We start from the raw sequence: 12,780 nt of genomic DNA, 5'->3' as shown, positions 1-12,780 counted from the left end.
CTGTACTGGCCTCCTCCTCCTCCACCTACCCCCTAGATATGTGCCCTTCACCCATACTACCACTGGAATGCTTTGACTTTGTATCATCTCAACTTATATATTTTCAAAACTCTCTCTCTCTCTCTCTCTCTCTCTCTCTCTCTCTCTCTCTCTCTCTCTCTCTCTCTCTCTCTCTCTCTCTCTCTCTCTCTCTCTCTCCAGCTTGTCGTAGTTCGTTTTTTTTTTTTTTTTTTTCTGTCTCCGTGTTGTGGTGGGAGCTTTGACGACGCTGTTGTTGTGTTCCCAGAGGTTCTGAGCGGCCATGGCCCGAGAAGCGCTACAGTTACTCCCTTACACAATTAAAGATTTAAAAAAAAATTAAGACCAACGTTCACTGGTTTAAATGACGACACTAAGTTTGTTTACCACGGCTGCGTGTTCTTGTGCGCAGTTTCTTTTCCCAGGTCGGTCTCGATTTTTTTTTGCTTCTAATTGCGTATTTTTCCCAGGATAGTCTCGACATTACCTGTGTCCCCACTGTATTTTTTTCCCCAGGTTAGTCTCGACTTTGCCTCTGTGTGTGTGTGTGTGTGTGTGTGTGTGTGTGTGTGTGTGTGTGTGTGTGTGTTTCAGTGTATTTTTTCCCCAGGTAGTTTCAAATTTGCCTGTGTCCATTTCAATGTATTTTTCCCAGGTTAGTCTTGACTTTGTCTGTCCTTTTCAATGTACTTTTCCCAGGTTAGTCTCGACTTTGCCTGCGTCTGCTCCAGTGTAGTTACCCACAAAGTGCCTCATTTTCGAGTTTTGTTTTGGTCATTTCTTTTCCCGTTGCCTTTCGACTAGTTTGTTCTCTCGCTTTCATTCACGTTTTGATCTCATCCTTCCTCCCTATTACTCCTCCGCTACAGTCTTAGTTACTGTCCACCCTCTCAACTTCTCCACCCATTCTTCCTCACCCTCTCTGCTTATCCACCCATTCCTCCTCACCCTCTCACCTTATCGACACATTCTTCCTCGAGTTTATTCATGTCTCCCCTCTTCGCCCCGGGGGCCATCTCTTCCCGTTTTCTTTTAGCATGTTTCTCACACCCTCGTCTAGTTTTCATTCATTCTTAATTCTTTTTTTCTCTCATTCTTTTTTTTTTTTTTTTCTCCACGTCTCTTCTCCTCTCCAGTTACTCCATGATATTACTGTCATTAATTCTTCTACGCTTACCCCGGGAGCGCCACATGTCGGGTCCCACAGCACCCACGCTCCTCGCCTTACGCGTGATGCATGCTCCTCCTCCTCCTCCTCCTCCTGCCCGCCTCTGTTGCTTCTTCTCCTCCTCCTCCTCCTCCTGCTCATGCCACTGTTCCCATCACTGTTTTTCTGCTGTTGCTACTGCGTTTGTTATTGTTACCACACCCCCTCCTCCTCTTCCACCACCACCACCACCCCCTCCGTCCTCCTCCTCCTTCTCCAGCAAGAGGTCTGGGGGTGAGGGGCGTCCGCTCTCTGGTCCGTCTCTCCTCACTATGTGTGAACGAACGTCTTACCGGTTTTTTTCCCCTTTACTTTCCTTCATCATCTTTCGTCATCTCTTTACCATTTTATCTTTTTCGTCTGATTGTACTAATTCCATGCCATGAAGTTTACTTCCTCTGTCATTATCAATGCATTTCTTCTGTTTATGTTCTTGTCTTTCCTTTGTGACATACTCTCTGTAGTAGTAGGTCATAGAAAGTCTTTCTATTTTGTTTCATATTTCTTTGATCTGGTTTATGCAGCGTGTCTCTCAATTCCTTTTCACTTACTTTATCTTCTCATACTCTATGTAGGCTAGTAATAGCAGAGGAATATGATATATATATATATATATATATATATATATATATATATATATATATATATATATATAATGAAAAACAAAAATTAAGAACGGAACCTAAAGTATATATATTTTTTTCTAGTACAAAAATCGTGTTATTCTACGGTACTGACTCGTCTCTCGCCCACGACAACGGTGAAACAACTTCTTGTTAAGAATCGTCCTTAAAGGAATATGTCTTATGTCTGCCAGATGAGGCGGAGATGCAAATCTGCGAGGGAACAGCAGTGTCGTGGGCAAGGCATAGGGATGGGTGGGCGCGGGCGTGGTACGGGCGAAGATGGCGTGGCGACGCCGCGCCTCCTTCCCCCCCACTGTCTGTTAACCGTCACTCTCTGGCCGTGGGAACCCGGCCTCGAATGAACCCCCCCCCCCCAACCCCCAGCCCCAGCCCCAGCCACCACCATTTTCATCCCTCCCTATCCCCCCCTCCCTCCCTCCCCTCCCCCCCTACAACCTTGGCTTTCCCTCCCCTGAAGCCCGTCAACCCACTTCCCTTCCCGTCTGTCCAGATTCCTTCCCAATAATATTTTCATGATTTTTCACTCTGCATAAAATCTAGTAATAATCACAGCTCGAAAAGACGTCTCGAAAAAATTTTTTTCGCTCGTTTCAAAGACTTTTTCTTCTCGTGTCTTATATGATCTGATCAATTCTTCTGTTCTTGTGTTTACGATGATAGTGATAGTAGTAGTAGTAGTAGTAATGATAATGATAATAATGATTATAATAATAATAATAATAATAATAATAATAGTTTATTTTTCCATTCTTGTTCGCTGTTTCCCGCGTAAGCGAGGTAGCGCCAGGGGCAAGGCGAAGAAAGGCCACATCCGTTCACACCCATTCTCTGTCATGTGTTAGGCACCGAGACCACAACTCTCTTTATACAGCCAGGACCCACTGACCTTTCCATAGTTTACCCCGTCCGCTTCACACACGTCGCCATACGTTGCCCCGGCATACCCCATCGTTCCATTTCATTCTGTCCAGTGCACGTCTTTCCCCCTCCTGCATGTTTAGCCCCGAATAATCAAAATTTTTCCCACACCCTTTTATTTCCAGTTTGGGCTCCCCTTTCTCAATGTTTACCCCACTTCTGACAGATATATCCTCTTTGTCAACCTTTCCTCACTCATTCTTTCCATATTTCCAAACCATTCCATCACGCCCTCTTCAGCTCTATCAACCACACTTATTACCACACTTCTCTCTCTTACCATTTTATTGCTTCATCAAACCACCTCAACATTAATGATAATGATGATAATAATAATAATAATAATAATAATGATGATAATAATAATAATAATTAATAATAATAGTAATAATAATGATAATAATAATAATGATAATAATAATATGTAGAAATAGTAAAATGACGGACAATTGTCTATATATAAATGCAAAGATAGAGAATGATATACGGTCTGATAATTGATGTTCACAGAGGTAAGGGTGGGGCTGTATGGGCTAGGATGAGGTCGCTGAGATTGTGGCGTCAAACTGCAACCATGGGGCGAGGGATCTCTGGTAGCAGGAGGTGACAATGGCGAGGATAGTACAGCAGTAGTTTCTTCCCGAACTGTTCGATGCGGTGCAGGTAATGAATGTCGAGAGTCGGTAGGACCAGCGTGTTAAAAGCATCCTAAGAGGGACCGTGGATGATCATGCACGTCATCTTCTTTATGTGTGGAGCATACGACTGGCCTTGCCCAGACTAGGCTATATTTCCGCACATCGACTTGTGCAGGAAGACAAAGTACCTTCATATAAAGGACTTGTCATGTTTATAAATCCCACTTGTACTTTTCAGCCAAGTGAAACTCGAAACAGAAGATTGGCCACTTTGCACTCTGGAAATATCAGTGATTATTAGTTTACGGATATTTGCTTTCAGTAGTGAATTAACCAATTTCCCGGTATACGTCCTTAGTCCACTTTTTTTTTTTTTCTTATCCAGTCGCTATAGTCACGGAATTCATATAAAGATCGTGAAATTCATTCGGTCTCTAGATTTCTTGAATGTCATTTGTGATTGAATAGCGTGAATCTGGTTTGGGATTTCTTTCTGTGGTAGTTTTAGGCTTTTATTTGCAGTACTGACTTCACGTAAAGAATAAAAATCATTGATTTTCATTTTCGTTTTATATAATCATATCATCTTCACCTGGGTTGATTTTTTTTATTTGATCTTTTTATTGCCGTTCACATTTTACAAGGTCTGGTTGTGGCGTTGCACCTCTTCCTAACTTGAAGCTTAACATGGGATTACCTCGCCCAGATTTTGTCTCATTCAGATTTACTTCGCCCATTGTCATCAGTGGATTTGCTTCTCATCTTCCCGTCTTCCTTTCTTTCCCCTCCATCCATCCATTCCCTCTCCTCTGCACCAGACAGCCGCGACTGGTCTGTTTGTTTGTGTTTCCCCTTTTTAGCACCGATGGGCGACCCTTTCTGTCATCAAACAAAAAGATTTAAAAGGCCGTTTTTATCGCAATGTTAGCGCCTTGTTATTCAGTGGCACTTTGCATCCTCCTCCTCTCAGTATCGAGATAAATATGGATGGCCCAGGAGGAACAACATTTATCTCAAACATGAAATTAATTCAGTTCGATCCGATATCACAAGTATTCTTGCTGTTTGGCTGACAGACGAAATCACTGTGCATTTACAGACATGTCCGTAAAACTTCATCAACAGCGCCTGTGAATATTACATCATTCGCTCCTAATTAATAGCATATATACACATCAAGTGGTCGCATCAAGTGCTGCATCAAGTGGTCGTGAAAACATCGTCTTCATATACATATATGAACCACATCAACGACACATGTACACCACACATCAAATGCCTGCGTTCCAAACTACACCAACTGTGCGCACATCAACTGCGTGTGTCGAAAATACAGCAGCTGCGCACACTAGCCAAGCGAGGCTTGGTTTATTTACACACCTTGTAGTGCGTGCACACACTCGCGCACACACATACACACACACCCGGCGGAGCTGATCACAAACAACACATTCCCACACAGTAACCATCCACCATCGCTAACACACATTAACTGTCTTTAGAGACGAGGCTGTTCGCAAAAGCTCGTAACCATGAACACTTGAAGACATGGAGGCGGCCACCGTGGAGTCAAGTTTGGTCGGGGAGGAGTGACTTAACTAGACGCCCCGCCAATCGAAGGCTAGGATGATTTTGTCTCCTGCTCGGCAAACTAAACACCGGCGACACATATTGGACGTGTCGCAGGCCCAGCGCTCGTTTATTTTGTGAGTGTGTGTTTGTTGGTTCAGTGATGGTCCACGGAGGGAGGAGAGAGAGAGAGGGCTTGGAGTCAAGCGGGATAACTTTAAAGAGAGATAGAGAGCGAGCACAGAGCCCCTGAGAAGCTAAACTCTTGAAGAGAATACAGGGAAAAGAGGCGAGGCTTCGGACATTACCGCCTTTGAACATGGCAGTGCGACCCCTTGAGCACGACGGTGTTTATATGCAAACTAATAATCATTCTGAAATAAGCGCGCTGCTGTATATTGAGAAACATTTTTCTGCTAAGGAAATATACCATGGAAGTGTGTGTATATATATATATATATATATATATATATATATATATATATATATATATATATATATATATATATATATATCCCCTGGGGATTGGGGAGAAAGAATACTTCCCACGTATTCCCTGCGTGTCGTAGAAGGCGACTAAAAGGGGAGGGAGCGGGGGGCTGGAAATCCTCCCCCTTTTTTTTTTTAATTTTCCAAAAGAAGGAAGAGAGAAGGGGGCCAGGTGAGGATTTTCCCTCAGAGGCCCAGTCCTCTGTTCTTAACGCTACCTTGCTAACGCGGGAAATGGCGAATAGTTTGGAAAAAAAAAATATATATATATATATATATATATATTTTTTTTTTTTTTTTTTTTTTTGCTTTGTCGCTGTCTCCCGCGTTTGCGAGGTAGCGCAAGGAAACAGACGAAAGAAATGGCCCAACCCACCCCCATACACATGTATATACATACGTCCACACACGCAAATATACATACCTACACAGCTTTCCATGGTTTACCCCAGACGCTTCACATGCCCTGATTCAATCCACTGACAGCACGTCAACCCCGGTATACCACATCGCTCCAATTCACTCTATTCCTTGCCCTCCTTTCACACTCCTGCATGTTCAGGCCCCGATCACACAAAATCTTTTTCACTCCATCTTTCCACCTCCAATTTGGTCTCCCTCTTCTCCTCGTTCCCTCCACCTCCGACACATATATCCTCTTGGTCAATCTTTCCTCACTCATTCTCTCCATGTGCCCAAACCATTTCAAAACACCCTCTTCTGCTCTCTCAACCACGCTCTTTTTATTTCCACACATCTCTCTTACCCTTACGTTACTTACTCGATCAAACCACCTCACACCACACATTGTCCTCAAACATCTCATTTCCAGCACATCCATCCTCCTGCGCACCACTCTATCCATAGCCCACGCCTCGCAACCATACAATATATATATATATATATATATATATATATATATATATATATATATATATATATATATATATATATGTACAGAGTGTCCCAAAAAATGTACTCTTTTTGACACCCTATAGCTCACTGAATTTGATTCATTTCAACCATTAATCTAGTTTCTAAGTCAGTAAAGACTACATTTATTGTCATTTAAAGAGTGAGTACATTTTTTGGGACCTGTCATTTTTAGGGTCAATTGTATCTGAAAAAAAAAAATCAGTTTTAGGGTGTCAAGAAGTAAGTAAATTTTTTGGGACACCCTGTGTGTATATATATATATATATATATATATATATATATATATATATATATATATATATATCACGAGCAAAAATTGCTTCATTCTCTCGCATCCACTCTTTAGTTGTCTTGTATGAGGCACCGAAACCACGGCCTCCTATCCACAGCCAGGCCCCACAGACCTTTCCATGGTTTCCCCCGACCTCTTCATATGTCTTGGTACAGCCCAGTGACAGCACGTCGCCTCATGTAGACCACATCGCTCTATTTCGTTCTGTCCCTTGTTGGCAACGTGATGCTGATAATTTTAACCTTCAAATTCAGCACAAATCGAGTCGTTGTTAAAGATTTTATCGTAAATAGAAATGACTGTTTTCTCATAAAGGAAGTGATTTCGCCTATTGCTCTGGAAATTGGAGCAAGATTTATTGACAGTACAACCTCGGGAAATAACGGGCTTCTGTCTGCCGCGCCAGGTGGGCCGTGTTTGTGGATATGAGGTAAAATCAGTTTGGTTTTTTTTTCGACCACAGACTTGACGACATGTGCGTGATAACAAGTCTGGAGGTGGGAAAATATTAGCGGTGAGGTGCCAGAACAAGTGGGTCGTGGCACCCGACACACAGCCTTGCTGGTGTGTGGCACCCGACACACAGCCTTGCTGGTGTGTGGCACCCGACACACAGCCTTGCTGGTGTGTGGCACCCGACACACAGCCTTGCTGGTGTGTGGCACCCGACACACAGCCTTGCTGGTGTGTGGCACCCGACACACAGCCTTGCTGGTGTGTGGCACCCGACACACAGCCTTGCTGGTGTGTGGCACCCGACACACAGCCTTGCTGGTGTGTGGCACCCGACACACAGCCTTGCTGGTGTGTTGCACCGACACACAGCCTGCTGACCGACTCACCAGCCTTGCTGATGTGTGTGGCACCCGACACACAGCCTTGCTGGTGTGTGGCAACCCGACACACAGCCTTGCTGGTGTGTGGCACCCGACACACAGCCTTGCTGGTGTGGTGGCACCCTGACCTCACAGCCATTGCTGGTGTGTGTCACCCTGACACACAGCCTTTGCTGGTGTGGGCACCCGACACACAGCTTGCTGGGTGTGTGGCACCCGACACACAGCCTTGCTGGTGTGTGGCACCCGACACACAACCTTGCTGGTGTGTGGCACCTGACACAGTCGTGCGGTTAGAGATGCTGGTACTGGCGGTTGTCACGAGGGGGAAGGGACGGGCCAGACGGCGTACCATGTGACGCTGGTTAACCAGGAGAGGGTTTGGGGGTCGGTATGGAGGGAGGAGGGGTGTCCGCCACCCCTCACCTCACATCCCCTTAACAGGTGCAACGTTCATCCTCAAACCTCTCTCTCTCTCTCTCTCTCTCTCTCTCTCTCTCTCTCTCTCTCTCTCTCTCTCTCTCTCGTGCCAAGGAGACCTCGATGTAACATAACAAGAAATGCATTTAGATCTCTATTATTCTGTTTATATCTCTTTCCTCGGTTTTAATTCCGTGCCTGAAGTGGTACTTAGTTGAGGGTTAGTCAGCTTTAGTGTACGCTAGAAAAACTAAGTTCACTGGTTGGGTAGCTGGTGCGTCTTCTAATCTCAGGTCCGTGTACGCTATTTCTATCCGCACAAGCACGACGCTACGATCTCTGGGTATTAAAGCTTGGCCTTTGACCTAAGGATCAGATCAAAGGTCAGGAACCTTCGTGCTTCAGGGTTTAACATGCCTCCAGAATTTCACTTTCATGCATAAGTACATGTAGTACTAGACATAAAGCTTTTAATGTTTTCTTTTTTTTTTTTTTAGTTAAATAGATTTTCACTGGGCAACCAGGATGGCAGAGCAACCTACACGCTCAACACCGGAGCCTGTATTTACAACCTCTCCACCTTTGATTACGAGTTGGGCATGATGGAGGGTGAATGGCATGTACATGCAAGATACTTCTCAGAATCACGTTTCTGGCCGTACAAAGAACTATTATTAACGAATGCCGGATATCTAAGGTTATTGATGAGACCCCTTGTCCATTTATTTGATTCCCTATATACTATAACATAACCCAGGGATAATAGGAATATATTAGTTCTTTGATCATTTCGTCGTTTGCCCCAGAACTCGCCTTTTTCGTCCTTCATTTTAGTATGTAGAGTATACATGGAACGGTGAAGCCTGTGTGTGGAGCACAGGACAATATATGAATCAAGCTTGGGCAGCGAGACGGCGCCAGGCAGCCACTTAGCGTTAATTAGAAAATCTGGGGGAGCTTAGACCCGTGGACTGTTGTTTTATGGCGGGGCGGCCGACAAGCGAATGGCAGTCAACCTTCCTTACCGCCGCTGCCGCCCCCACGGGTCTCCCAGCGGAGCTGTTCTGCTTCATAATCCCCGCTACAGTTCAGCTGTATTGTGGAGCCAAACAGTGTTCAGTGTGTGCGTCACTTCATTGGTATTTGGGCATGTCCATGAGGTGAATCAGACGCTTGTGCAGGCAAGATGCTGGACGTGAAAGATGGTCACGCTCAAGCAAGGTTACGAGTGGGGGTAACCTCCGTTATTCATTACGTTGGAGCTGCCAACAGGCTTATGTGACGCGCATCATGGCACTGTTATCTAGGCATGTCTAGACTTTGAGCTAATTCGGGTTCTTGTGAAGTTTGTTGGTTGAATCGTTTTATCTACCACCCCCACATGCTATAACTTAAATGACATTCATTATAGGCACTTGACTCGTATGCCTGTATAGACTTGCACAAATGTGGTTAAATCATTGGCAAGTTATTAGCGGTAGGCCGAGGGCAGTCTGTAGACGTATATGGTTATATGAATGATAGAGATTGTTATTAGACAAGTTTCAAGGGTGGATTGAGGGCCTCCCCTTTGTATTTACTAATTAGACGCACAAGGACTCCGGCTCCTTGAGGGGATGGTAAGCTATAGGTTATCGTACTTAGGATTAAGGCTATACAGAATGCCATTCCTTTAAGTGTTGCTAGGACTGATGATGTAGAGTACCCTGAGAATCCAAGAGTTCAGAAGAGGGCCAGTATGTGCGGCTGAGCCAGTGTAGTAGAGCCTAGCAAAGAGGTAGTGCCCTCGACGCCCGTGTTGCCTTATCCTCCCCTCCCGGGGTTACACTTTTCCTCCCCCTCCCCTCCCTCTATTTTATTTATGTAGTTTTTTTTTTAATCTTCATTCATAGTTAACCAGTAAGACTTTTTTTTCATTGATATTGTATTGCGGGGAGCTAGCGGTGCAAAGCATTACACAGAGGGTTATTATTTTAGGGTACGTCAAGGGATTGAGCCAGTGCAAGTGTTGGTATAAATGAGTGGTTGGCACCCGCCTCACCCTCCCCCCTAGACTGACTGGAGCCACCTGCCACCAGCCTTTCCCTGCTACCACCCTCTCCCTGCCACACCAGAGGGCCAGACTCAACGGCAGGGGAGAGAGAAAGACAGAGAGGAAGGGAGAGGACTTGTGACGTGATTTTGCTATTAAAGAAGAATAGCACGTTGCGCTCACCATACATGCCAACAGTTTCTTGTGTTCTCAGACGTTCACCCATCCATGTACTAACTAGACTCAGTGTTCATTAATATGTATCTGTTGATACACGACGAATACTTGCACTAAGATTTTGCCAATTAAGCAAATTTAATGACTTGCACGGAGAATGCTTTCAAGCTTAAGTGTGAGTGAAAAATAACCGTTGGATAGAGAGAGCAAATTAACAGTTCTTGAACTAAGAACAAAAGCCGAGAATATGTGCAATAACTAGATTAAGAATGAATAAAGAGTAACCAATGATTTATAGAATAGTTAAGGAGCCGCTTCTCATACTAGTAACAAAAACGGTGAAGTAGTCTTTTAGTCGCCTGGTTTGGAAGTACATTGATTACGTTGGTGATCATTTACACAACCTTTAGATCTTGAATCCTCTTTCGTTTTGTGAGAGATCAAGGCTGGTTGGGAATCCATGAACTCGCGTCCTTCACAAACAGCCTAAAGTTCAGATAAGTGAATACCAACCCTTCTCTAAAGGTCTTACAGACCCCAACCATTCCTTACCCTTGATGTTTATTGTGTAGAGTAAAACTTCCTGTAAATACAGCAACATATATTTTTTAAAGATATTCTTAAAGTGTCGCCCTTGCTGCCACAGACACTGGGGCGCAAGTTTTTCTTTGTCCAAATATCTTTGCGAGTTTCTCCTCAAGACAGTTACGCTAATTTTGCCTCCGTCTTCAATGTCCTTGTTTAATTTATGTTCTATTCTTATGTAATGGGAGTTACCACACTTTTACACCAGTATTTACTGAGAGGTATGTATTGCATATATATATATATATATATATATATATATATATATATATATATATATATATATATATATATATATATATATATATTAAAGGAAACTGAAGTTGAAACTTTCTTTTCAGGACACAGCCAACGCCGTCCAGTTAGGGTACCACATGGAGAAGTTGATCTTTGACCTGGCTGACACACATTTCTTCTTCAATGATTTAGAAGTGAGTTCTTGGCATCTGTAACTACTTGGTAATGGCTACACATTTAGGGATAAGAATTTTGAAAGAGGTTGTACAAACACTTCTGTAATACTTATTCTAAACAGAATCGCTGACATTTGATGGACAGTAATTATCATTTATAAGCCAATTATGTAGAGTAAGTTCATAGCCTCATTCCATATCCTACATCGCTGCTTATTATCATTCTAATGTGTTTATTTGATAAACGTAATGTTTACATCAGCGTATTCAGTTACATTACTCATCATATCCAAGAATAGCCACTATTAACCTCTTGAGCACGACGGTACAACTCTTGACCACGACGGTACGACCCTTGAGTATGAGGACGTGGCTTTTAACCTGCTCGTAAAGGGTCAGGTCATCATTTTACCCTTGGAAGTGAATTGCAACCAACTCTACCCTGTATTCCCCCAATGTTCCTTTTGTATGGCTACAGTTTGTCCGACTAACTTGTATATTCTTCACCTGCAGGAGTGTGACCAAGTCCACATAGATGATGTATCCTCAGACGACAATGGACAAGACCTAAGGTAAGTCTTCGTACAGAAACATAATCAAGAAACCAAGCAATGTTTCCATACTCAGTTCTAAAACTTGGCAGAATCCTGTATATCGTCAGTTCCTTCAGCATAACCCTTGGCTAAGATGGCTTGGCCTTTGACCTGAGGTCATGTCAACATTAAACCAGGCCATTTTACATAATGGTCTTGCTACATTGTTCATGGAGTTGAGATAAAATGTTATGCCGAATTTTAGGATTGAATGTGGTAAAAACAGAATATTTCAATATTAATATCAGCTTATCCATTAAAAGATTAACCTCAAGCTACTAGAATACTAGTAACCTTATTGAACCATCTGAAAATGTCTCTGCAGATGTTGAAGATTGAACCACAGTAAAGATCAGACCTTTTAAAAGGCGTTATACTAGTGAGAAAAAAAATTAAGCCTTTTAACTCAATTTTTTTTAATTTTCCAAAAGAAGGAACAGAGAAAGGGGCCAGGTGAGGATATTCCCTCAATGGCCCAGTCCTCTGTTCTTAACGCTACCTCGCTAACGCGGGAAATGGCGAATAGTTTGAAAAAAAAAAAAAACTTGTTTAATCTTAGTTGGCATTATGGGGATCAACACTTGAGACAAATCAAATCGATAAAATTTTTATTACCCAAAGATTAGAGAAATTATAAATGTTTAGAATAAAAAATTCGTTTTTTACTTCCTGTCATTACATCCTTTAGAGCTGTCATTTCTTTGTACATTCTGCCACAATCATTTTATTAACCCATCTATTATATCTTTCTGCTACCATATGACTATGAACAATTACTTTACTGTACTTTATTAGCATTTGCATCTGTTTTTCAGCAACTACAACTTTGCAACAGATGGATTTAGTGCAGCCAACAGTAATGCCTCATTATGTTTGGGAACTGGAGTTCGAGGGGGTGTTGACTGGATGAGGAAACTGGCTTTTCGGTACCGCAAGATCAAGGAATTATTCAACAGCTGCAGAAATAACGCTGGTAGTAAGTACTCTGTTATGTAGATTAGTGACAAAAG

At 43.0% G+C, this 12,780-nt stretch overlaps 1 protein-coding gene across 5 annotated transcripts in view; it reads left to right on the top strand.

The window, feature by feature from the left end:
• The window catches only part of eya (eya transcriptional coactivator and phosphatase 2), a 271,419-nt gene that overhangs the window by 248,688 nt on the left and 9,951 nt on the right, over window positions 1–12,780 (top strand). For all 5 annotated transcript variants that reach the window (XM_071692443.1, XM_071692452.1, XM_071692461.1 and 2 more), the window contains 3 exons: window positions 11,106–11,195; window positions 11,691–11,749; window positions 12,586–12,746. In XM_071692443.1, coding sequence (XP_071548544.1) covers window positions 11,106–11,195; window positions 11,691–11,749; window positions 12,586–12,746 — 310 coding nt within the window. The remainder of the gene's footprint in view (window positions 1–11,105; window positions 11,196–11,690; window positions 11,750–12,585; window positions 12,747–12,780) is intronic.

Source organism: Panulirus ornatus, chromosome 4 (assembly GCF_036320965.1).
Source record: "Panulirus ornatus isolate Po-2019 chromosome 4, ASM3632096v1, whole genome shotgun sequence".
Classification (NCBI taxonomy): domain Eukaryota; kingdom Metazoa; phylum Arthropoda; class Malacostraca; order Decapoda; family Palinuridae; genus Panulirus; species Panulirus ornatus.
This window is presented reverse-complemented; position numbering and strand designations above follow the sequence as displayed.